This window comes from Asterias amurensis, chromosome 4 (genome assembly GCF_032118995.1).
Source record: "Asterias amurensis chromosome 4, ASM3211899v1".
NCBI lineage: Eukaryota > Metazoa > Echinodermata > Asteroidea > Forcipulatida > Asteriidae > Asterias > Asterias amurensis.
This window is the reverse complement of record NC_092651.1, coordinates 14161010-14188948: the sequence shown is the minus strand read 5'-3', so window position 1 is coordinate 14188948 and position 27939 is coordinate 14161010. Positions and strand designations below refer to the sequence as shown.

Sequence of the window (27939 nt, the reverse complement as noted above, 5' to 3'; positions counted from 1 at the left end):
ATATATTGAAGAAGCAAATATTTTATTTTATTTAATTGCTTCTTTTGCTTTCTTCAAGAGTTTGGAAAATATAAATAAATTCCATTTAGTCAGTTAGTTAGCACCTACATAGGGACAGCAATACCCTACAAGCCCTTTTGGATTCTAGATGGCACTCCGCTCAATATTAATGCATGGGTGTCAATCCTTGAAAGATGGGGGGGGGGACATCGTTAGTCATAAAATTTACGGCGTGGGGTCTGGGGCCCGCTTTAGGGCCCCCTGGAAAATTTGAGGCTGTTGATGCTCTCTGGCGAAATCCCCTCTCATGTTGGAATTTAAGGCATATTTCAAGCTATGATGCACATTTTTGGGGCTATTGGTTATTGTATATTTTTTAAATAAGCAGAAATAATATGGATACAAAGCTGTAATTGATATGCCCAATCATCACCAGCATCGTCAAGGGTGGATCCAGTCACCCAGACAATAAATTTTAGGGGGGTGGGGGAAATAAAGATGGTTCAAGTGTGGAAACACAAAGCCTTTTATGGCGTGAGGCCCGCTTAATGACCCAGGACAATTTTGCATTTTAGGCCAATAAGAGGCATAATGAATTAAACAGAAAATAAAGCCTTTAAAATGTGAGCAGCAGTAGAACCTTATGGGTAAACAGCATCTTCAGGTGTGGATCTATTACACAAATTTGAGGGGGCAAATCTGTCAAAAAGTGAGCATGCGATGTGCCTTTACGCCGTGGGTCCTGGAAACATTTGCATTCTAGATGCACTCTGTGGTGCAATCTTAGGCCATTTAGAGGCCTAATTGGCGAACAAAACAGATCAATAGTATTGAGATAACACGCTTGTGCTCTTATAAGTTAACTTGGGGAACTTATGTGAACAATATTTAATATCAGAACCCTCTCGTAATCGCGAATTTCCATGATCACATGTTTCGGGCACCTCACCCGAGCCTCGTCTGGTGACAATTTGGACTCTGTCATGCAACTTCCTAGTGTCCCATATTAACAACAGGGCAATTACCGTCAAGTATTTTGCTCAAGGACCCAAGTGTCACGACTGGGACTCGAACCCACAACCAGAGCTTGAGTCTGGTGCTGCTATAACCGTTTGGCCACAACGGGCCGCAATCATTATGACAAGAATTTGAGACAAAAACAACATTTATTTTTAGTAATTATCTTTTATTGTTGTTAATGTTCATCCAAGCATTGATGTCTAATTTATAGGTTTGTACCACCTGAGTACACTGTGAAGTACTTGTCTTTTTTTCACAGCACTTGGAAAGCACTGAGTATGCAGTGCTTAAATCACACATTGGTGCAAGTACTTGGTTAAACTGATACTATAACAATAGTAATATTCTTTATGACTCTACAATTGTTTCACAAACGTATACATTTTTTTTTTCCAAAAATCTAGCCTAACATTCCATACAGTGAAGTGAATGCAACATGGTATTGTGAATTAAGAATCTTTCTCATATAAATTTGAAAACACTCAGAAAACAAAAGATTATAATACATTTGTTATTAAGAAAACAAAAGATTATAATACATTTGTTATTAAGGCAAAAATCATAAATCACATTTTTAAAAATAGTACGTCCTCATGAATGAGTGTCAATCATTGTAAGTGACATCATTATCAAGGTTCCTTTTAGGTTTGCTTCCGTCCGTTTTGGGGGGAGTTTATCCAAAGATTAGGTCCAGGTGATGGTGAGCGGTGACGTCACTCCCTGTCCAACGTTCTCGATCCGCAATTCCTGTATTGGTTTTATAAGAAATGTAAACCAAGATTTAAAGATGCTATGTCAGATTTTTGGCCCCAAACATTAAAATAGATTTTTTTTAGTGAATGGTATTTGAAAGAGTACCACCCGCTCTAACAAAAAAAAGTTTTACTTTTAATGGTCATCACACAGGAACCTTGACAAAAATTTAAAACGTTTCTTATAAAACACATAAGAAATGGTCACATGATATATTGTCGGGATCCCGACACAAACTAATTTTGAGCACTTTATTTCACTGCTACTAATAATTGGCGGACTTTTTCGAGCAATGGCTCAAATGAAAGCTTGTAACTTTCTTGACCCCCACCAAAATACCCATCAAAATGTTTGGGTCAAACCGGCCAAAAATCTGACATGGCATCCTTCTCCATAAAATAGAAATGAAGAGTGTTAGCATGACTGCTCTGATTATTTACAGTGTCCATCTGAGTATTGGCTAAAAGGCAAAATATTACCTCCGTCATTTTTTTAGCGCTTGACTGTTCTAATCCTATACAAATTAAAATAGTTTTTATCTTTTTTTTTTCTGAATGTTCTATAACCTCTGATCGGAAGTTACTAGAACCCAACCAGATGCTATTTATTGCCAAGGTTACGTTTCCAATAGCCTTTCTTGGCTCTTTTGTTGACATAACAAGGTTTCCATTTATTAGACAAAACTCAAATTTGTTCTTCACCTTAGTGCTGGAATTAAAGATGAAACCGAGATGGTTAACTCCGTTCACGGTGACACCAGATGCAGAGGATACCCCCAAAATGCGAAGAGTCCCCCACGACAAACTGCTTGCTCCACTGTAAGCGTCTCTCGTTATGGCACTAGTCAGCAGACCCTGAAAATAAGTTCATTTTTTACAATAATAATTCATTCTAAAATAAATAGTTATACATTAAAAATATCAAAACGCTGTACAGACAGTTTTTCAGATTAACATTAAGCTAAAAATAGATAAGCAAAAATACAGCTAGAATACTGACAAAAATATAGTGTACAATAACCGACACAAATTCATACAATAAAACAAAATAATAAGAGTCGTTAAGACTATAACACCACAAGTAAAAGATTCAAAGGTACATGCAACGCCTTTTAAGTTGTGTTTTAAAAAATATCACAGTTGATAACGGTCCTCATGGTCATAAATGATGTACGAAAGAAATAATGATCATTATCTAGAACTTCCAAGCGCAGGAGTAACCCCAGTGATCGTACAAATACAGGGAGGTTTCACTAGTAACTGGCTCAAGTAAGCCAACAAGTTTGATTGGCTGTGGGAGGGGTCAGAATGTTAGCAAGATTCACCTTAGTCACATTGAATTCCATGAGGAAGTATTCGCCTTTGATGTGGGTATCTGAAAAAAATAAAAGAGGCTTAATTTAAACATGACGTCATGGGGCGACAAAAACAAATGGTATACTCTCAAAAAAGAGGGTATGTGCCAGTCAAAAGGTCAAATTCATTGCAGTTTCGATTAAATATCATCAAAATTCAGGAGTAAAATTTTAAAACATTAATAATTATCTGTAAAAAAAGTGTATTGAACATAATAATATGTTCAATGTGGAGTTCAAACATTGTTGAATTTACTTGAAGGGTTTTAAAGCCATTGGACACTATTGGTAATTACTCAAAATAATTGTTAGCATAAAACCTTACTTGGTAACGAGTAATGGGGAGATGTTGATAGTATAAAACATTGTGAGAAACAGCTCCCTCTGAAGTAACATAGTTTTCCAGAAAGAAGTAATTTTCCACGAATTTGATTTTGAGACCTCAGATTTAGAATTTGAGGTCTCAAAATCAAGCATCTGGTCTTAGTGTCCAATAGTGTCCAGTGTCTTTAAACACAAAGGTATTTTACACCATATTAATGCAAGGTTAGACACTTGTAATATTGGTTTCCCTACTTTGAAGAGAACTCTATTGTAAAAAGAGTGGATTACGATACAGGCATGATATTGGGTCCTTTGGAAATAATTAGGAATGATTTTAAATAATATTCCTACTTTTAGTTAAATAAATTGGTGTAGGTTCTAATATACATTTCAGGCAATTTAATCACAATTTTTCCGAGGGCAAACAAATTTTAAAAACATACTAAAGTTATAGAGAAAATATCATGACTGACAACACTGAATTTCACCTGAGAGCTCCGTCTTAAATTAATAATAAAAAATTATATTGTAAAAATAGATCAATTTGTCTCACCTATTGAATCTCCATCATCCCAAAACAACTTGCCACTCGCTTCATTGTTATCATCAAGAGCTACAATCAGACCCATTGGGTTGGTTCGGCTAAAAAAAAGATTTAAAGTTTATACAAAAATAGTTTTTTAATAAGCACAGCATCGTTTGACACAAGAGAAATGGGCACCAGCAAAACTGTAAAACAAAATTCAAACACCATCTTCAAGGTTTTTCTTTAAACAAATTGTTTCCCTTTAGCTTCAGCTGGGTCAAATGCACTGAACACTATTGGTAATTACTCAAAATAATTGTTAGCAAAAAAATTACTTAGTAACTACTCAACGAGCAATGGAGAGCTGTTGATGGTATGAAAAATTTTGAGAAATGGCTCCCTCTGAAGTAACAGAGTTTTTAAAGAGAGGTACAATTTTCACTCAAATAATATTAGAAGACTTCAGGCCTGAATCCTTTTTAGGCATCTTTCATTATTCTCTTGCAACTTTGATGGCTAATTGAGTTCAAAATTCTCACAGATTTGTTATTTTATGCACAAAATATGTTGGGATACAACAACTGAGAATACAAGTCTTTGACAATTACCAAAAGTGTCCAGTGCCTTTAATTGAGCTAATTGTGGTTCACGGTAAGTTTAAGGGTAAGTTCAGTTTCAACTGTCCTATTTATAAATGTCATTGTCAAATATATATTGCCATTGTTGCCTCACTTTATATGAATCATCTTGTAATTGTGCTTTAAATGTAAATTTGTAGAATGACCATGTCACCCCAATTGGTGTCGTTCGTCATTTTACCTTTGCACTGTGTTAACGGCTGGTTCCTGGGTGGGTAAGATATGCCCGCCCCTAACGTGAAGAGGCATATAATCCATAGGAGCAGACAGAGTGACGTACGTACCACGTGATGCATATGCCATCTCTTTGCCCTGTAAGTTCAGAGATAAGTGGTATTATGGCCAATTATTTCAAATTAATTCAATTCAAAACAATTATTCCCTATACTCTTATTGGAAAATAAGTCAATATGAATATCAGTACATAGAAAGGCAACAAAGTCAAAAGCGCTTAAAATAAGTATACAAAATAGATCTGGTGTTGAAGCAAATAATAAATAAATAACTAGGAATGAACTAAATAGACCTACAAGAGAGGAGTGGGAGTATGGGGATGGGGCTGTTAAAGTATTTAGCTTGTGGGAAACAGCCTATATATAGACAAAAAAACAAACAGTGAATCATGAAACAGGGACAAGACAGACAATACGAACAATGGCATTACAAAGAAAGATATCTATGAAATTGTGCCCACAATGAGTATAAAGTGTTTAAAGACAACTATAGTGATGTTTTTTTATGGCTACACCATAGTTCTTAAGGCCCAGTCACACTGGCCTATATAACAAGAACGAAAATGAGATTGTTAAAATTGCATGCTCTCGATTAGTTGAGTAAGCGTGAGTGTATTCTGCGAGGAGCAACTCAACCAATAAAATGCGTTCTCTTTGCGTCATTATCATTGTCGTTTTTGTTATCGCTGCAGTGTGACTCAACCTTAACCCAGAGTTCTTCTTACCGTGTAGTAGTCGTACCAACGGCAATCGGGAAAGTATCCATCGACTGAGACATAACCCTGGAAAACACAAAGAAGGTCAAAGATTAATGTAGATTTGTCTGTTTATCTATTCAAACATTTGTGCATCACAACAGTCAATTTCGATTCGCCCTCTTAAAAAGGAAGGAATATGCTTGTTAATCACTTAAAAAATATATATACCACTTTAAAGACACTTGACACCTTTGGTTATTGTCAAAGACCAGTGTATCTCAACATATGCATGAAACAATAAACTTGTGAAAATTTGAGCTCAATTGATCGTCGAAATTGCGAGATAATAATGGAAGAAAAAACACCCTTGTCACACAAAGTTGTGTGCTTTAAGAGGCTTGATTTCGGGACCTCAAAATCTAATTGTGAGGTCTCGAAATAAAATCAGTGGACAATTACTTCTTTCTCGAAAACAACGTTACTTCATAGGAAGCCGTTTCTCAGAATGTTTAATACTATCATCATCATCATGTAGTGGTCGCAATCAAGATTCCATTATACTATCAACAGCTCCCCATTCCTCGTTACCAAGTAAGGTTTTATCCTAATAATTATTTTGAGTAGTTACCAATAGTGTCCAGTGCCTTTAATAGCAGCTTTTGATAGTATAGAGCTTTTTTTAAAGGAACATTTCACTTCAAAGTAACATGGTTTTGTGAACCTTTTTTATGGCCCAACATTTGAATATGAGAACCATGCTCAGGGTGTGTACTCCTAATAGGGATTGTTTTTCCTGCATGGACATTTATTTTGCTCTGGATTCGGGTTTTTTGGCGATATCTCAAAAACGTGACCACCTTTTAATATTAAACATTAACATGCTAGTTTTATTACATGCATCTATGTTTATATAGGATTAAATCAATCAAACGGTTAAAAAAAAACCAATATATTCTTCGCCTTTTCTCTGACGATCTTAACTGCTTTCTTTTCAAAACCAATTCATTTGTAAAACCACAAGGAATAAAACCTTAATTCTTTTACCTCCAACCCCTTACAGCTTCATTCTTGTTCATTGTTCCTTTTTAAAGTAATTTTATTGCTGCTACCTTTATTCATTTTATTGTGTGTAATAGCACAAATGGGTATATTTTTATAGTGTATTTAAAAAAGAAATTAAAAAATTTTATTGTTCAGCGCATTCGAACAAATTATATTGGAATTTGCGCTATACAAATGAATAGCACCTTGTAAACCCTCGTAGGGTGCTACATAATTGGGTCTTAGAATTTATAACCTCAATAACTTTTCTTAAGAAAATGTATATTAGGGCTTCCAGTCCCTTGTCAGTAGATACAGGGCTATATAACATTTCAATATTATCATGATTATTATAAACTATTATTATTTTTATTAATAACATTATATTGATGAACTCACCTCATCAAGGACAGGTGTGATAAGAAGGGCGGGGCCCCAAAGGAACTGTCTGTCAATCACATGCGTTTCTTTGTCACTAACGAACCTTCGGTCAATTACAAACAAATACATCATATTAAATCATTACCCCCTTCTCAAGAGACGGCTTAAGGTTGTTATTACTCAACCAATTACAAAAAAATCTTACTTGATAAGAAATCACTGCAGCTCTTAAGAAACAATTCCCTTCTAAGGAATATTAAACGTGAATGCTTTTTTAGGTGAAACAGACCTAATAATTTAAAAGATTGCATTATGCCTGAAGGGAAGATGAACATTTTGTAATCACTTTTAAAATTAATGACAATAAAAAGGTTAGAAGTACGGCAGCTTTCGAGGTGAAATGTTTCTCAAACATTTCACCTCAAAGTAATGTGGTTATGTAAAAAGTTTATGCCCCAAAATTTAATTCTGAGAAGCACTACGGTCAGTAACATTTCTCAGATTGTGTGTTCCTATTACAGACCATTCTTCCTGCAGGGGCATATTCGACCCACCTTATGAAATTAAATTTTCTCATGGTAAATTTACATCTACATTAAAACATTAAAAAGGATAGTTTTCATGCATTTATGTAGGACTGAAACAATCAAACAGATCCAAGAACTAAACGTATACTTTAAAATTAAAAAAGTTGAATTACTTACTCGTGCACAAGGGGGCGCATCACAGTTGATCCCAGTGTGTGAGCCTCATAAAACAGTGTGTACAGGAATGGTAGAAGCGTGTATCGAACCTCCAGAATCTCTCGGCTCACACGGGCAACCTCATCCCCAAAGGCAGCAGGATCTTGCTCCTTTGAAGGCAAAATGAACAATCAAAGTTAAGAGAATAAAAATGTTTGGGTATAGAGACAGGGGGCAATTTTTTTTTCTTCTGTAGTAATGAATTACCATCCACATAATTGTCCTGATTTTTTTTGTAAGGTATTCCCCATTGAAAAGCATGAACACAGTGGCAATAATATGAACCAGAAAAAAATTGCATACAGAGGTAATTTCGCTGATTTTTTGGTTTGTTCAGGTTTTTTTTTCCAGTTGCTAAACCACAAAAAATTAATAGCATTTTGAATCTGATTGACAAATTGCATCCTGTTCTTACCAGGTTGTATCATAAACCTGGATGTGATCCCTGGCTACATGAAAGTGCCAAGTTGACAGCAATTGTGACTGGCACCCCAAACAAAATTTTGACAAAATAGGGAGAACCCCCAACATTAGTCAAATTGGTGAACCACAAGGAGTTAACCCAGAGGTCGCAGGTTCAAGTCCCACTCTAGTTCAACTCTACTGTTACTCTAGTCACCTAAGAACTAGCAAAGTTATGTCACTGTTCCAAGATGGTGGTTAGGTCACAGTATAAATAAGGGAATAAAAGAGTAGCGACGAGTTCTTAAACTGCCGTTTAAAACTGGCAGGGTCGTGGGCCAGGCAAAATCACACACCCCACGACCCTGCAAGGTTTTAAACGGAAATTTAAGAACGAGTCACTACTCTTTTATTCCCATTCATAAATGCCGTTTTGGTTCAAAGGCAGAATAAAGTATGAAACTCTGTAAAACTTATCCGTTTTCCGACGTTCATGAGCTCTGCTTTACGTGTGTTTTATTTTTATGACTGTGACAATTTTCGGATATGCATTCGTGCGCGTAGTCTTGGTGCAAGACGGTTCTCATTTTCCTTTCACACATAGCGCGGCCAACTCACCAACAGCGCCCGCATCGCCTGTAACGAGAAACGTCTTGCACTAAGAATAGCGCGTGGTATACAATCTAAACGTATCCGAAAACAACCGGTTATAAACAGCTCCAGCATGGTCACTATCAACCGTTTAAACACCTCCACTTGACGCGCTCTCCACCAATAGGAATAGCAAAACTGTCTGAGGTATTTATGAATGTAACTTTACTTCAAGACCAACCTTGTATCCCTTGCCATTGTGGTTACGAGAGAACGTGTAGAAAGCACCAAGCTGCATCCATCGTTGGCACAAATTCTCATTGACGTCACCATTAAATCCGCAGATGTCAGCACCAATCTACAGGAAATCCGAAGGTGGTTAATTTGAATTTGAAGAATCACAATAACTCATTCAGGTAAGAAGACTATTATTTGGTTGTACTCATACACCGATGTGTGTAAGCACTGTATACTCAATTCTTCCCAGGTTCTTTGAAAAAATTTTACTCCGGTGGGATTTGAACCCACTACCTTTGCCACTTGAGAGCAAATGCGTTACCAACTCATTTTAAGGAGATTATTATAGATCCCTGGGAGTGCCTTCTGACCACTGTTCATGGTCAGTCATTATTTCCCTCCAGATGGGCCACAGACCATGGCACAATTTTATAAAGCCTGTAAGCATAAAACTTTGCTGGGCACAAAAAAAAACCTTGCCTGACAGGTTACCAACCAAAATTACATAAATCTTACATTGATGCAATTGGTGCCCACCCTACTTTTTGTAAGCAAAGAAATTTGCTTAGCACCCAATTTTTTTAAGCAAAGAAATTTGCTGGGCAGTATTTTCTGCTTAACAGTTTATGAAATTGGGCACTGTGCCTAATTTCATAGAAATTGAAATGTAAAAAATGGGTAATAAATACTTACATATGGAATACCAAACATGTTGAATTCAAGAGAACCTTGGAAGAGAGGGGAGCAAACAAGAAAACGATAAAGCCTGGCAAAAGAATACTTTATTATATCAATCTTGTTATTATTATATTAAATTTCTGGTAGTGAAACCAAGGGTGCCTCATAATGGAGCTTAACCACTGTACACGAGTCTGTTTTATACTGGAATCAGAATTGCCTACTCTGCCACGATCTTAGTGTTCTGGACTCATTTATGTAAACAACCATCCTAGTACATGGGACTTACAGCTTTATGTCCCACCCAAAGGACAAACTAATGATGGTTAAGTGTCTAACTGCTTAATAAGGACACAAGTGTCAAAACCTGTTGCTAAGTACAACAAAAGGTTGCTTACAAGAATAAGTTTACCAGCCAAACTACCATGTTAAAAGAACAATTTGTGACTGGTATCCTGCTCATTTCTGCTTAGCAGAAAGATGTTAAGCAATATTTTGTGCTTATAAGCAGCTCTGCGAAATTGAGCTCAGGATTTGACCCACACTCTGCCGATTGAGCAGAAACACCACAGCTTAAGTCAAGTGCTTTTAACCGCACAGCGTATCATGATTGCAATTTCAATCAGCAAAAACTAAACATTTGTTTCTTTATGCAGCCTTCATCAATGAGAAGTATAAATTGGTAACATACCGATGATGGAGTAGTGTAGATTGCTCCATTGACTGTAGTTGTCTCCCAACCAATGACCAGCATACTTGCCACTACCTGGGAATGTTGAGCGACTGATGACGATGCTACGTTTGCCTGTTGCAGCCTGGGCCGCTCTGAGAGATTGAAAAGATATGTGCAGCAGTTTGGAGTCAAACTAATAGTCTTTTATAATTTGTGTTTAAAGCCATTATACACTTTCGGTACAGACAAAAAAAAAGGTTCACAGATTTACAAATAATTTACAGGGTTTACAGAAGGTAATGGTGAAAGACTTCTTTGAAATATTGTTCCATGAAATGCTTTACTTTTTGAGAAAACATTAAAACAATATAAATTCTCGATAGCGCGAATTATGGATTTTTTTAAACACATGTCACGACACCGCGAAACGTGCGGAAACAAGGGTGGGTTTTCCCGTTATTTTCTCCCGACTCCGATGATCGATTGAGCCTAAATTTTCACAGGTTTGTTATTTTATATATAAGTTGTGATACACGAGTGTGGGCCTTGGACAATACTGTTTACCGAAAGGGTCCAATGGATCACTTGTCAAATTAAAAGAATGTGTTATCCAACACAGCTGTCGATAACATTGCATATGTTTTCAAGATGGATCATGGAGGAGGATGTCCAATGGCTTTAAACAAAGCTTGTGTTTTTTTTGTTCTCATGATCCTATTTGATAAAGAGCACCTGCATGGAATGAAAAGCTGAAACAATAGTGGGTTCAAATCCTGGCCAGGTCAGTCGCACTATTTGTGCTCCTTTTGAGCAAGTCACTCGATCATAATTGCTTCTCTTCACCCAGGGGTACAAAAGGATACTGGGGAGAGCTAGGGACTAACCTGGCATCCTGTCCAGAAGTAATAGAAATATTCTCAGAAATATTCTCAGTCAATACCAAGGAAACACCAGCTCGATGAGCCTGATTGACTCGGACAGATTTTAAAAAAGATTTAAAAAAAAAATTGTTTTATGAATATAAATCACTCAGCAGACTAATGCACTGGTCTGTGGTTTGAGTCTATTTGTTTATATGGAAATGTATGGTGGTGAACAAAATTGTAACAAAAAAAGCGACATCGTCAGGTTTTTTTTGCTTCCAAAGTGTAAATGTTGAACAATAGGCAGTCACAGAGGTCTGCCTAAAGCCACAGCCCCATACTTACGGTAGTGATTGAATAGACTGGCTCCATCCAAACAGACTGTGTAGATCATAATGATTGCCAAGGTATTGGCAAGAGTCAGGACACATGGTCTTGTCAGCTAGCACGTCACCAAATATTTCTGGGGAAGAAATTATAACAACGAAAGAAGAACAAAAATTAGGAGCAAGAGGATTGTTTCAGTAGCTGTGACCTCCAGATAAAAGGGAAGGTTTACGTTTGGTAATCACTCTTAAAATTAATGGCAATAACATCTTTTTGTAAGAAGCCTAAAGCAGCTTTCAATAATAGGCCTATATTTATTATTTTGATCAACATTTCACCTTGAAGTAACGTGGTTGTGTAAAAACAAAAGTTTTATCCCTCTGTTTGGAATTATTCTTCCTTCATGGACATATTCAATCTGAATTTTTGGCAATATCTCAAATTATGCGAAGGGTCAATTCTCTTAATTAAATAAATACTCATTAATTAAACCAACATGAATAAAATTTAAACTTCCCTAAGATCCGAACAGATTTTTATCTGCTTTCTTACTTGGTAAGTACGGAGGATTGTTCCATTTGTTAATGGCACAGCCAGTCACAGAACCTGTCCCAAAGTTAGCTGGTTCATTCATGTCCTAAAATCAATCAAAACAAATCAGTACAAACAATAAATTGTTTTCAATTAGCCACAAAGGAAAGTTTAGAGTTCTCAAGCAGTAAATGTATATAGTTTTGGCCGAGTACAAGAATTAGAATTAGTAATATCAGGTGAGGCTTGTGGTAACACCAAGTGTAAAATTTCTTTTGAGTAGCGTTGGTTCTGAAAAGAACCAGTGGATGACAAATCAACGTTCCGGTCAGTATGCTCTGATTGTCTTGAAGAGAAGTAATATCCAGAAGAAGTTGCAAACAGAAATGGTCCAATTCTACAGTACTCTTAAAATGTTGATATTATTGTGAAATAATTGCATACTGGAAGTAAGATGAAGTCTTCTGTAGAGAAATCTCCAATCCTATTTAAAGGCCGTGGACACTATTGGTAATATCTCAAAATAATTATTAGCATAAAACCTTACTTGGTGACGAGTAATGGGGAGCTTTTGATAGTATAAAACATTGTGAGAAACCGCTCCCTCTGAAGTACTGTAGTTTTTGAGAAAGAAGTAAATTTACACGAATTTGATATACGGATCTAAGATTAAGAATTCGAAGTCTCAAAATCAAGCTTCTAAAAGCAAACAACTTCTTTTGACAAGGGTGTTTTTTCTTTCATTATTATCTCGCAACGTCAACAACCGATTTAGTTCAAACTTTCACAGGTTTGTTATTTTATGCATATCTTTAGGTACACCAAGTGAGAAGACTGATCTTTGACAGTTACCAATAGCGTCCAGTGTCTTTAAGTTCGGTAAGCCCAACTATGTTTTTACAAATCTCTTTACAATCCATTTTAGTTCAGAGTCCATTTTTGGTTCAGTAAATGTATTCTTAAGAAACTACGTACGATCCACAGCCCGTCATATTCGATGACTCCATGAAACTTGACGCATTCATCGATCCACCACTCTTCGGTGGCCGGGTTTGTGTAGTCAGGGAAGACTGAGTTCTCTGGAGGCCATACCTTAACAACAAAATAAATATATTATGAATTACAATCGGCTTGATAAATCAAATTGGGAAAATGCACACATTTTGAGGACTGGTTTCAAAGTCATTGCCAAGTGTTCAAGTTTTAAAGATTTTTAACACTACGGAGGGATAACACAAATTTTCAATAGCTGCATAATTGGACTAAGTTGTTGGGTCAGGAAACTCATACTGCTGCTGAGAAATACATTACCTGAAGTGCATATAAATTGCACTAATTTCTAAATAAAGGATATGGACAAATTAATCTCAACCCTACTGTACTTTCTCCCAATTTGTTCAATAGTGAATTTGAGTATTTTTAAGCAATACTCACAATGGCTATGCATCATGCCATAATTAACTTGTAAAATGTGCAAAAGCATTGTGAATGCAAAAAATAGCAAATGGCCTGACATTTTGACCCCAGCAGAGTCATTTATGAAGGTTAAAATCAATAAACCTGTTTTTGCATTCATACCATAAACCGTCTTGGTTAGTAAGCAATTTGCAGCAGCTAATTCTATTTACTCAAGTTTCATAACTAGTATACATTTGTAATCATTGTAACTGTTGTTCTTTTTTTCTTCCCTTTTTCATTATCTACTCTTCCAGACTGTTTGTCTTTTAAGTGTGCATTTCTGTATTTTTTTATCTCAGATTTACTGAATTTTAATAATGAAACTTTTTGTTTGTTTTAAAATTGTAAATGTCATTTAATTCAGTTTTTTTTGCCGCAATGTGATTTTACCATTAAACCAATGGGAGACGTTCCAACACTAGGTGGCAGCAGACTTACCGGGTAGATTTCCATTGTTTACGTAGTTCTGAACATGCTCATAATTCTGAGATAATTGGCTTTACCTGGTAGGTCTGCTGCCACCTATCGTCCCAGAAAGTCTCCTATTGAACCATTAAAACCTTTGTCTAATCACCTTTCCAACAGCAGGAGTTACGCAATCACTCTCAGTGATCCACACATTCTTGGCATTGCCGGAATCATAGGCTGGATACTGCCCTGGTGCAAGGTCATTTCCTATGCAAGGATCCTGATTGAGTAAAAGTAACAAAATAATGCAATATTTATTTACTTATTTATTTCTTATTTACCCTGGGGAAACCTCTCACTGAAACACTGTTTTTCAGAGGTGCCCAGCAACTACGAACACATAGAAAAATAACATTGTATTAATATAAAAATATATTTACAAGAGTTTATCAGTTTAACTGAGGATGGGCTCAAATTACGTTAGTGTCAGGCCTGTCAAACTCACTAGGACAAGTCCAGCAATCTTGTGTTTTTCAATTGAAAATCTTTAAACCCTTTAAAGACCATTCATTTCTGTACAATCATCACAAAGTGCCCAGACACTGCTAATATTGTTCAATTATGCTTTAATCAAATTTTGCAAGTAAAACTCCCAACAGAAATAACATGAAACAGAAAAAGTAGTTTAGAACTTGGAACACTATGTTAACATCCTACATTGGAAAAATACATAACCGGACTTTACTTTGACCTCTTAATTCAGGTACTATTCATAAACAGTTATTCCATTACAGAGAAAGAAAATATTGTATTCATTTACCAGAATGATGATGTAATGATAATCCTGAGCTTTCAGCTCTTGAACATATTCAGGGAGGCCGTTGTAGTTGACGATGTCGTACGTGAAATCTCTCTGTTCATCCATGTAGTCAATGTCACCGTATTGGACATCCTGTGCAAAGAGCAAGGAACACTCTTATCACATTTGTAAAAAAATAATTATTTTATTCATAAATACCTCAGACAGTTTCGCTATTGGTGGAGGGCGCCTCACGAAGGGGCTGTTTAAACGGTTGATTATAACCAGCTGGAGATGTTTATAACCGGTTGTTTTTCGGATACATTTAACCCACAACTTCGTTCTCAGTGGTGATCGATCTCGTCGTGTAGTTTTGGCCCATGAATACGAGGATGCATACTACTACGGCACTACTAATACGCGCACGAATGCATATCCGAAAGCTGTCTCAGTCATAAAAATGCAACACACGGCTGTGTAGAGCTCACGGAAAGTACGTCGGAAAACAGATAAGTTTTATCGAGTTTCCTAGTTTATTACACCTTTTAACCAGAAAAGCATTTATGAGTGGGAATAAAAGAGTAGATTTATCGCACTGCCACGACCCTGTCGGTTTTAAACGGCAGTTTCAAAACTCGTCGCAACCCTTTTATTTCCTTAATTATGCCTCAATTAAAGGCAGTTTTCAAAATCATGGCGTAGGTATTGGCTCCAGCTTAGGCTTTGTCTGTTGCTCCGGCTTAGACACCATCCACCTTTTTAAAGACCTGTTTGAACTTGTCTTTATTTGCGCATAATTTTTGAACTAGAGTCAGAGTGCCAACACAATTAGTGGTTTGTGAGAACAGTTCAAGTTCATCCGTTAGCCAATTGAGCATGAATGTCCCGTGCTTTAGATACTTACTTTACATAAGTAGTGAGAATCATGGTTGAACAAAAAAAATTGCGCAGTGTTAAATGTTTGTGCCAGAGCTATCCTTTGCAAATTTTAAAATCGCGAAAAGAAATACAGATTGCGCCGTCACAAAACGGCGCGCCGTCATAAAATCGGCTCAATTTCATAAAGCTGTTTAAAGCAGAAAATACTTCTTGACAAATTTCTTTGCTAAGCAAAAGTTTATTCGGGCACCAGCCTCAACAATGCAAATTTATTGTAATTCGGGCAGGTAAACTTAATCTGCTTAGCAATACTAGTCTGTGCTAAGCAAGTTTTTTCTGCTTACAGGCTTTGGCAGATTTTTTTTCATTATGGACTATTATCCAAACTCACAAAATTCTCAATAAATCTTTAAAAAATTGTTGTTTACCCAGTCTGTACTGATGAAATGTCTTCATTTGTCCGTTCTGTATTATTTGGAACCATAAAATCATCCGGACATTTTTTACCCTAAATTGTGAGTTTGGATTTTTGGTCCGAAATGGAAACAAATTTGCCATGCAGGTATGGTCAAATATTCAGATTTTCGGTCAAACAGTTTCCAGTGATTTTATGGTTCCAAATGATACTGAACGGACTACTGTATGCGTTTAATCAGTAGAGACTGGGTATACAATCAAAAGCTTTAGATTTATTGAGAGTTTTGTGAGTTTGTTTTTTTGGTCAGAAATGAAAAAAATCAACCATACCGATATGGTCAAATTTTTAGATTTGAGGTCAAACATTTTCCGGTGATTTTATGGTTCCAAATGATACAGAATGGACTACTGAAGACACTGTATCAGTGGAGACTGGGTATACAACCACAACTTTTAGATTTAAAGAGAATTTCATGGGTTTGCATCTTTAGTTCGTAATGGAAACAAATCTGCCATTCCAGCATGGTAAAATTTTCAGATTTGGGGTAAAAAAAATTCCGGTGATTTCATGGTTCCAAATGATACAGAACGGACTACTGAAAGCATTTATAGTGAAGAATGGGACTATTCAGTGAGCAGTTCACAGTCATTACCATAACCGTTGCCGAGACTTGGGGTCGATTTCACAAAGAACTTAGGTAGGAGATATATAAAAGTCCTTACGAGTGACTCGTCCTAACTCAAGATAAGACTAGTCTTTACTCTTTGTGAAATCCACCCCAGGCCAGATAATAACGTTTCACAATCAACTTTTTTCTGATACTCACATGAGGTATGTTGTAAGACTGCATCCTGGACACTGTTTGTTTGACCGTATCTAAGCTGTTGTAACCATAGCGACACAGCTGGAAACCAAGTGACCAATAAGGTGGCAGAAATGTTCGTCCGATGGTCTGCAAAACAAATTGATATTGAAGGGGCTAATGTAGGCCGATCAAACTTCAATGTACTAAAATTATGCAATAGTATACAGGAAATAATACACTGTTGAATATGTAGCCGGCCTATAAGTCTAAACAAATTATCATGTAAAGATGGGTTTGTTTTTTTCAATTTGATCAAGTTAAACTCACCTCTGTATATTGTTGCACAACATTTTCTGGGGTTGGACCCATGAAAACATAGAAATCTAACACGCCTCCAATAGTACGATATGCCAGATATGGTGCAGGCGACAATGTCACATCTAATTAGTGGCAACAAAAACATTGGGAAAAATTGGATGGTAAATCGTCTTATTTAAAAAGTAAAGTAAAAAGTAAAGGCCCTGTTCGAATTGGCAGCTGTGACGGCAGCTGCCGCCCGGTTTATACTTCCTGGGAATTCGAATGTGATATGAATTTTGACATCACAGGGATAGTTTTGCATTGAATTTGCGATAAATAAGCCCACTTTTTTTTGGGGGGGGGGGAGAAATAATTTATTTCTCCATAACCACGTTCAATCAAAGTGAAATGTTTCTCAAAGTGCTTTTATACTATCCAAAGCTATTGTAGGCTTCTTTAAGTTAATTTTAATAGTGATTACCAAACTTTCTTATTTTTGAGTTGTACGTTTCTGCACCATACCTTGTGCATTGCTGTTGAGAATGAGTACACCATGTGTGTTGAAATCCTCTTCAATCACCATGTAGAAGGGATGTACTCCATAAAGGTTCCCATTGGCCTTAAAAAAACCAAAATATCTGTCTTGTCAAATTTGTCCCATAGCTTCCTGTGTTGTTCTCAATTTGTTGTTCAACTTATTTGAAGTAAAACATGAATTAAAGGGACGAAGCAGTGGTTTTGCCCACATCACAAAAGTTGTGCACACTAGTTCCCTATTAATTAAATTAGCGTTTCAAGCAACACCATCTCTCATATCACCCCAAACAATCCTGAGCAGAAAGTAAATCCGGTTACTTTCCAAGAGGATTACCTGTTATCTGGGTTTATAATAATGTTATCAAAAGTATAAGCTGTGTACAGATGAGCTATATTTTGGCACTTTCCTCTTATTGTGTAATAAAGCAGATAGAGAACCAGACTCATCAGCTCTGCTGTGTTTCCAATCAGAAGAGTCTGGGTTCAAGTCCCACCCTTGCAATTGTGTCCTTGGGCAAGTTACTTAACCATGTAATTCTTCTTGTCCTTCGGATGGGACATTAAGCTGTAGGTTATAAAAAGAACCCAGAACACTTATCATGGAATAGTAGGGGATAACCCCAGTGTTTCTGGTTCTCATTGCAAGCATTCTTGCTTAGCAAGCACTCTTGCTTAGCAAGCACTCTTGCTTACAGGTTTTCTCAGGCTTGGGAGCTACAGTGATTAAGTTCACTCATGAGGCATCATTGGTTTCATTACCAGAAATGTAAAAGTTCTGTATTTTTTGTTTTGAAAGATAGCTTCTGGCTATGATTGTTCTCCTGAGAAAAGTGGGCCTACAGTGAACTGAATTTCAATTTTAACTCATTACATTTTTATTAATTTCCATGACACTAATTATGAGATCAAGCTTTTTACTGATTGGTAATGTTGTAGCCAGAAAACATGACATTATCAATACAAAGCCAGGTGATCAGTCTATACTGCAGCACACTGGAAATGCTTTGAGCAAGCTGAAGTCATTGGCTGATCGGAAATTTAAACCAAAAACATTGAGATATAGGTTTTCTGTACAGACTAGACCCTTGGTAAACATACTAACCAAATCCTTCTATATCCTTCTCCTTATTGTAAAAATAACCTATTAGCCCAAATCCTTCTAAATCCTTTTGCGACAAAAGTTAGGGATTCAACGTTGTGATTGTCTTTAGGTGTTCTGATGAGGCCCTTGGTGTATGATTGTGTTTTTCTTCTTTTGTTTTGCTCAAGACCTTCAGAATCCTATTTTGGCCAAGCTGCATCAGACCTAAAACCTTCTAAATCCTCCTTCTAAAACAGGTAGCCCAAGTCCTTCTAAATCCTTCCATAACAAAAACTCATTGTAACCCAAATCTTTCTAAATCCTTCTGTGCTGCAGATCCCTAAAAGCTCAAATCCTTCTCAATCATGCACTTTGGCAATGAGGATAATGAAGGATTTTGGTCCTTTACGATTAAAGATATTATGAGTATTACCGTTGGAGGTTGGTCACGAGAGTACATGCCCATGGTTTGCCAGTTCATCTCATGTCGCAAGGAGTGATGCTCATGCTCTCCAAACCCATACAGCTCACTGTTCTCTGGAAGCTTGGTAGCAAACTGCAGATACTGATCCGAGTAAACAAAGCCACCGAGTGAAGTGTCAATCCTATGGGAAAATAACATTGATTACATATTAGTAATTTTGGTTTTACCCATATACACTGATGTGTGTTAGCACTGTATACTCAGTACCCAAAACAGGGGCATTACTTGCGTGGGGTTTCGAACCCACGACCTTTGCATTCTAGAGCAGTGTCTTAACAAATATGATTACATATTGGTTAAAAATGGAACTTTGGTGTGTGCTTTATCACAGCCAGAACAACAAGCACACCAGTTGACAGTCAACCGTCCAAAATTATTAAGGCAGCACTTTATTGTAAGCCAGATTCCATTTATCCACAAGCTAGTCCGCAATCCTTACATCTGGCAAACTGATATGCAATCCATAAACCAAGCAGTAGGTCCGAGAACAAATTAGTCAACTAGTCAGCCAGGATCTGGGTCTGAGAGATCAAGGTCCCATTTCATAAAGCCAGTAAGCAGCAAAAACTTGTTTAGCACAAAAAAAGTCATCTTTGCTTAGCTAAGAAATTTGCTTAATTTTCTGCTTAACAGATTTATGAAATTTGACCCTAGTCTCTGAGAGATGCAGAGTCAAATTGACCCTAAATATTAGTCAAGATAACCAAAGCCAATCTGCAACCAACCTGACAACCAGCCGACCTAAACCATGTGACTTGACTACACAACAAACAGCTAGCCAATCAATAAAAAGAATGATCAAGCCATTAAATTTGAGCAGACACTTCAAATATTTTTGGTTAAACAAAGACAAATTTACTAGAGCGGGATCTGAACCTGAGACCTTCGGATTTATGTGGCATCGCTCCACCAACTGAACCAACTGAATCAACTCAACCAACTGTTTTGAGGTATCCCAATATCTTTGTTCAGGTAATCGGGGTGCAAGTCAGAAGCCATGCTTTCTTTCACTGCTGTGTAGCCAGGGATCACACCCAAGTTAATGACACAACCTGGAAAGCAGCAGCCAGGGCATCAACTCTCCTTTCTTACTTAACCACACCAAAAATAAAATAGTAAGCACTTGACATCACCATTAACAGTCTTTTGCCTAATCTGTGTCTTGCTATTACAGTCAGCAAAATTTGAGCAAACTATTATTAAACTAGTGAAAACAAACTTACACTACAGTACCAGTTGCATTTCGGATAACCTGCATGTTGAAGATCGGGTAATTGGAGAAAACCACGTCGTATTTTGGACTTGATGCCTTCACAGTAGGAGCAGGTATGTCGAGTGGAACCTCAAAGCGAGACTGCATAGCATCTATGAACTTACAGTTTTAAAAAAATGAACACAAATATGAGTGAGAAATATGAGTTTTGAATAGTCCGTCATTTATTGTTGTATGGTACATTGAAGTAATTTTCATTGTTTTCATAGACCTTCAAGGGAAATGTGACAGGTGGAAACCCCCCCCCCCTCAAAAAATAAAAATACAAATAATTAAATAAATTTTAAAAAAGAATAGGGAAGTTAACTTAATATGGAATTCCTTTAAGAAGCCTTCAGAATCCCTGCCATCACTAAACTAACTTTCAAATTCTCCAAGGTGGAGAAAAGCTCAAGAGGTAAACAAATCAAACGGAGATTGACAAACCCCAAAACTTGGACAAAGATGTAAAGTTATATGGAACTGCATCCCAGATGCCTCACTCAACAACCCACCAAAACTGTTTCAAAATAAATTTTCTAAAGTCATTCAGCTGCTTTTATTTCCATATTCTCTTTGAATTGAACTTTTTATTGGGAAGGCAAGAGGGGGAAGGGTTGGGGTGGTTTACAAACTCACTTTCAAGTGGAGGCGATCATCTGTTTGGAACTCCACAAAGAGGACAAGTTGTTTCATGTCGTCTCCAAATAATGTGAAATCATGCTCCTTCTTGAGAGAGATGATGTATCCAGTCGGCGTTTCAGAGAAACCTATAAGGGGATTATAATATGTCATGTTTTGTTCAATCATTCTTTAAAGGGAGGGTACACGTTTGGTAATTACTCAAAACAAATATTAACTTAAAAACTTACTTGGTAACGAGCATCGGAGAGCTGTTGGAACTATAAAACATTGTGAAATTCGTCCAACAAGGGTGTTTTTTCTCTCATCATTTTCTCGCACCTTAGATGACCAATTTAGCTCAAATTTTCACAGGCTTTTTATTTTTTGCTTATGTTGGGATTTACCTAGTGAGAAGACTGGTCTTTGACAATTACCAAATGTGTAGCTTCCCTTTAAGATAACAACCATGTATAAAATCTCTTTTGGGAGAAGTTTTCGTTGTAAGAAAAACATTTGTGGTCTCAAAATTTTGAAACAATATATTCTGATCGGTCCACCCCAGGAGAGTGCTGGAATGCTGATGCTGAAATGCTGGACTGGAGGGTGCACATTATTAATATGACTAGATTTCAAAAGCATTATTTTAGTTTTATCAGGATTAATGGCAAGATGATTACATTTATTAGAAAACATCTATCATATGCTCCCAGTAGTGTAAATAATAATATCATCAGGAATACTTCCTAAATATTGATTGAGGAATTGGAAATAAATGTTGTACTGAAAATAATACAACTAAGCGCACTTGGAATTAACACTTTGATCTCATTGATATATAGTTAAAAAAGGATCGGTCCAAGAACACTTCCTTGGGGTACTCCACTGAAATATAATTTGGACTTGAAACTTCACCATTGCCCCTATACCACTTGTTTTCTGTCAAAAATGTAGCTCTTTCCTAATTACCCGAAGTACCATGCTGATATTGTTAACTCAAAACTATTGTATTGCAACCAATTGTAATGGATATCCCTAATCACAGACTCATACGGAAATGAGTTCCGCGTGATTTAGGGATAGTAATTGGCTACTTCTAGAAACTATAGGGAGCCTTATAGTTTCTAGAAGTAGTAAGTGGCCTGACATTTCGACCCAAGCCGAGCCAACATCTAACCAAACCCACTTGGTATCTTCGAAAATTGTACTTTTGCTTACCACTCATTGTGTATCCGAGATCAACGGGGAAGAAACACAACGGTGCACCCATGACGTCGGTCCCTGCCAGTTCGCATCCCCTAGCCAAGCACTCGTCGTAGCGGCCGTCAGGAGCGCAGTCGACACGGTAAACATCCAGGGCTGGATCAGGCGATTCCCCGGTGATGTTGAAGAAACACCATGGGGTGCCGGGTGTGGTGGATGCGCACCAGAAACAGCCGCGTGCTTCACAGTTATCCTTGGAAGCACCTCCACCTTTTGGTTGATGGGGGAAATGACAGAGAACAGTGTTTCATCACGACCAGAACAAAGGTACAGAAGAAATGTGGACACTAATTATTGTCATGAATAACGCAAGTTTTGTTTTACAAGATGTCATTCTTCTCGGTGCCTGTTTTGAGCACCTGACCGTATTTAGAGCAAGCACCTGACCGTGTTTAGAGCACCTGACCGTGTTTAGAGCACCTGACACAAGTTGAACTGTCCATCATTTAAGGCACCACGCCCACAATTATTGTTTAGTTCCTTAGCAGGCTTTCAATGTGCAAGTTTGACAATCGAATGCGATACTAGAATCTGTTTGAAGTTTAAAAAGTCTTGTTCATGTGATAACAGTTTTCTTGCAAAATTCTTGGGGAAACTCTTAGTAATAGTACACATCTATTCGAAGAGGAAACACGAAAATGCCTGTATTTGTGGACTAGGATAGCACAACAAACAAGTACCTGCTGGTGAGTAATATTTGCATGTCAAGTGGGAAGAAAAGAAAGAGGGAATCGAGGAGATGGTTTAACCACTTGTTGTAAGTTATAAACCAAAAAGACAAACAAGACAATATCAAAGGTGGGAATAGGGTGTAAAAGTAGATATTTTAGTGACTGAGACAGACTACAAAGGGGCATTTATAGAACAATGAGAAGGCATGCAAAGACAAAAGTATTGCATCTGATTTTAGTTGTAACTTGTCAGTGAAAGTTTGTTTTGTGAGACTCTATCCTGTACTGGCTGAGAGGGTGCACAATGAAAATCACAAAGCTATATTGTTTGAAGTGTGGTATTGTGGTATACCCTGTCTTTTTTTTTAAAAGAAACATCTGAAATCTCATCCATGTTTTTGCACCAAAGCTGTAAGTTTCAAGGTTTCAAGGTTTATTTGTTTCCACAGTTACAAATTATGCAGGCAATACTATTTACACTTTTGTGATACTGCAGGGGAGCAACTGCAATCAAGGGCATTCTACTTACCAGGGTAGCAGTCTCGCCGGCTCTGCTCTGGAATATCAGACCAACATCCACCATCATCACCATCATCACCACCAACTGGATCAGTAGTGGGGTACACTGGGTCAAGTGTTGGGTAGCTACACCAAGGTACTCCATGAGCTTCCTCACACCAGTAGCACCCACGAGCCAAGCACCCTGCTTCACTGGCACCCTGCTCCGGATAGCAATCAATACGCTCTGATGGGAGGAGTGTGGAAGGGCAACCGGGGGATACGGTAAGGGGTGAATCTGCCCTGGTGGAGTTATCGGTCCAGGGTGATGGAGTAGTCGACAGGGGTGGGTTGACGACATTGTCATCGTGGAAACACCATGGTCCTCCGGATTCGGGACACCACACACAACCAGCGTTAACGCACTCACTATTGGTACCCTTACTGCAATCTGCTCGCTTGGATGGAGGTATGCTGGAGGGACACACCCCGTTGTAGCCCGGCTTGGTGTTGTAGAAACACCATGGGGCGTTGCCATCATTTGCCCGGCACCATGTGCACCCCCTTTATGTGTTAATGAATGAAATGAGATTATCACAAGTGAGTCCAAAAATGTTGGCACTATTCTCAATTAGATCTCAAAGAAGTAATTGTGGAGGAAAAGTTTACATGGTGCCTAGAATGATTCCAGAAAAGAAAAAAAATGAAGAGAGAAAGCATCTTCACAAATCTGCCCCTCCAGCAAGTTTAGCCCCACCCAATAAGTTCTCACTACACGTAGATCTGCTGTAATTTAGTAGCAAGGACCCTTGTTCGGAATTGACAAGCGTCACTTGGACAGATGGTAAGAGCTGCAGTTTGGCTACAACCAAAAGTCAGTTGTCCCTTTTATTGGAGTGGTACACTATATCAAAACCAAAGAACCTGACGGGAAAGGGGTGAAAAAAATGTCAGACAAGCTCCTTTTGAAATTTAAAAATTAACATGAATTGAGAACACCCCAAAATATGAATTTATTATTATTATCTGTGGGGCAAAGCCATGGCTCCCTTTACCCAATACCATTACTTTTCTATTAAGTTAACTCACAGTACCAATACCATTGTGTACTTTTTATGTTGACCTATGCACATAAAGTAATAGTTTATGAATATTTTGTTCACCCTCACCCCCCCCCACCCTCTTTGAAAACCCTTTACCCAATACCATTACTTTTGTATACATCCAGCTTCACTTGATCCCGGCTCCTCAAAGCAGTCGACCCTCTCGCTCTCCAGCAACTCTGTGGGGCAGAGCCATGGCTCATAGGCAGAGCAGATGCCCAGAGCCAAGACCAACAGGTACACAGGTGTCATACTCCACATTACAATGCATCAATAATGGACTCTTGGAAAAGAAAACCCGATTTTAAAAGAAATTTCCATTATCTTGTATTAGTATCATATTAACGGTCTGTTGTTGACTTCCAGATTAATTATTAGGTTTTAATTGTAATTACTGGGGCTATGAGCAAATCTGCTTGGGAAAAGGACAGTTGTTTCTAGCTATTTTGTAGGTTTAAGGATTTGCAGCTTTATGTTTCAACACACTGTTACAAAAACATGGATAGATCAGGTCAAACAAAGGAAAGGGAAAAATGTTCCTGACTCCTGATTACATTTCAGTTTTCTCTCCCTGGTTTTGAGTACCCGTACTCTCTTCATGTAAACAAGTGAAAATTTCACTCTTGCCCAAGTGGTGTCAGTTTCACTCTCCTGAGAGTGAAAGTCAATCTGAGTCGCTCTTTTTGAGTGAAATTGGAACAAACTTCACTCTAAATCGTGTTGAAAGTACCCGTCTTTCACTCCAGAAAGAGTTGTCTGCCATATGGCTCTTCACAAGAGTGGTACAGGGAACAAAACCAGTGTTTTTTTAAAACTATTTTACATAAATAGAGTACACTTGCCATCAGTACCAAGATAATCTCTTACCACTTGAATAAAAACAAAATGAAAGGTACACTTGTCAAATTTCTTCACGTTATTTATTATAAATTCAATTTACAAAGAAGCAAAATCTGCTGAACAATAGAACTTTGTGAATTTTTAAAAGAAAATATCAAATAAAATGAAAAAGCATTGATCTCAGACCTTTTTCTTAAGGTACAGAAGTTTCTAATTAAAAAAAAGTCAAAAAAATGTAAGCATAAAGAGCAAAAACGAACCAGCCGCTTTAAAAATTAAAACCAAATAATACATTGTATAATTATTTTTTGCATCTCTTAGGAAAATAATATGGTTGCATTGTCCTTATTGAATCTAGTAATTGACAACAATACAATATTTAAGAGAACTATTCATTCAAAGAATGCCTTTAAAACATGCGTTGTTTTGCCACACTGCCTGCAGGAACAAAACTAAATTAACAAGATCACTTTAATGATAATTTTCTTGCTTTGTAAGTATACATGGCTAATACAACCTACAGTTTACAGCTAAGCATGCATGCTATGAATCCACTACATCGAGTGGTAATACAAACATTTACATCAACGGCTAACAAATTGTTGAAGCAATAATACAGGCAAGTAATATTTGTACAGTGAAATTTATATAATACAGTGTGTCAAAAAAAAGGGGGGGGGGAGGGGAATCAGCAACCTAAAATAACTTAGGTCCTTTAAATAATATCTCTCAAAAATATATTATAAGAATCTTAGTTAAGCCCGGTTCATACTTCCTGCGAATGCGATACGAATGTTGTTGTCACAAAATTCGCAACTAAAAGTTCGCAGCTGTTGAACTCCGCTCAACTCACTTGCGAATATCGCTGCGAAAGGAGGGTTGTGATATCAAATTCACGTCAAATTCGCTTCGCATTCGCATGAAGTATGAACCCGGCTTCAGTCCTAAAAAACTCAAACCGTGGGATGTACTTTCTTTTAAAACACAAATTTAAACAAGAAATTCAAGTTCAATTTGAACCTGGTTGTGGTTAGACCCCTTGCATTTGCCGACATCACTGATTTTAAACAATGGAAATGCCGACATCACTGATTTTAAACAATGGAAATTGTAACGCATGTACACACCGCTACTCAGCTAATGATAGGTCTTTAGTGACCTTAGTGAGGGCGCTGTTTTGAGCTTGTGACGCCTTGTGCAAGAGGTCCACTATTACAAATACATTTTGATAAATTCTTTATTTTAAAGTTGTCCAGTGAGGTCTGTGTCCGAAATACCGATATGTATACCATGACTTTGAGAAGAAGTGGTGCGCAGAATGTGTTCTTACAGTGAAACTCACTTTGGGCAAAACCTAATTGAGCCTTTTTGAGCAATTTTAATTTACAAGGACACTATTTGGATTGGGTAAATCTGTTGGTACACACCCTCTCAAAAGGACTAATCAAAGCTCTCTAACGCAAATCTACATAAAGACTACTGAATTTGAATGAAATTTCTGAGGTTAAACAATAATAACTTGACAACAAGCTTCCTTAACATTTCTTAGGAAATACTTAGTGGAGAGAGAACAAAAGAGTTGTTTTTAAAGACACACTGTTTCTTGTGGGTGAACACAAATAAGTAAAGCACTTAATGAGCAATTCAATGTATGAATGAGATTCTATTTACATACCAAAACAAAAGCTGCATAATAATAAACATTTCCTGGGTATATATCTTTCTCAACTTGTATGAGTAAGCTTCAAAGAGGGACAATCAAATAAGGGACAACTTTAAATGAGTGCGTTTTCTTATTGTAAAAAATCAATAGGTTTTTTTCCTGGTAAATTTTAGCAAAAATTCAGTTTAATCAATACTCATTCGAATTCACTCATGTTTCCTTAGATTTTTCAAGTTAGGATTTAATTTTAGCTACTGTTGCATCCAATTTCGTTTGTTCGGATGCACATGATTTTGTTCTTTTCATTCATTCTAAAACTCAATGCGACACAATGAAATTGATTGATCTTATTTGACCCAGGATTACTGAAACTTGAAATTGAACTACTCCTTTTGACCGATGAGTGCTGATGCAATGGTACACTTGTTTTAAAACATAATTGAGGTGTTAAACTGAATGATTTTTAAATGAAATTGACCAAGAAAAGCCTGTATCTATTAATGAAACGTTTTTTTAGGCAGACAGTTGCTATTTCTTTTTTTATATGTAAATTATTATAAGTACCCTTAAAATTTCGATTTGAGAGTAAATAAAATTTACAACATATTTTGAATGTATAGGTGTTTAACCAACAAATGTAAGATAAAATTATGTTTGTGCTAATATCTGCAGCATAATAACACAAGAGGCTTAAAATAGGATTCTTCAAAAACATCTTTGGCACAGTGGGTCTTTGTAACTTCAATAAACTTGTTGTGGTCTGTATTCGAACTGTATATCAGCCAAACGCAAGAAAAGACAAAATTATTATTATTTTTTTCTGGTCATAAACCCAAGGAAACCCTC

At 37.1% G+C, this 27939-nt stretch overlaps 1 protein-coding gene across 1 annotated transcript; it reads right to left on the bottom strand.

Moving 5' to 3' along the window:
* Positions 1-1162: 1162 nt before the first annotated feature.
* Positions 1163-24851, bottom strand: LOC139936088 (lysosomal alpha-glucosidase-like). The gene is made up of 25 exons (XM_071930805.1): positions 24700-24851; positions 23519-24051; positions 22274-22528; positions 21074-21204; positions 20406-20554; positions 19132-19303; positions 17603-17699; positions 17108-17220; positions 16802-16927; positions 14700-14831; positions 14046-14159; positions 12989-13105; positions 12035-12119; positions 11501-11618; positions 10311-10444; positions 9635-9669; positions 8946-9062; positions 7673-7821; positions 6987-7071; positions 5574-5630; positions 4797-4927; positions 4005-4093; positions 3098-3147; positions 2475-2627; positions 1163-1767 (listed from the first exon to the last, which is right to left on the bottom strand). The coding sequence occupies exons 1-25, from the start codon at positions 24849-24851 to the stop codon at positions 1705-1707; spliced, it is 3357 nt and encodes a 1118-aa protein (XP_071786906.1). The 3' UTR covers positions 1163-1704.
* Between the last annotated feature and the right edge of the window lie 3088 nt (positions 24852-27939).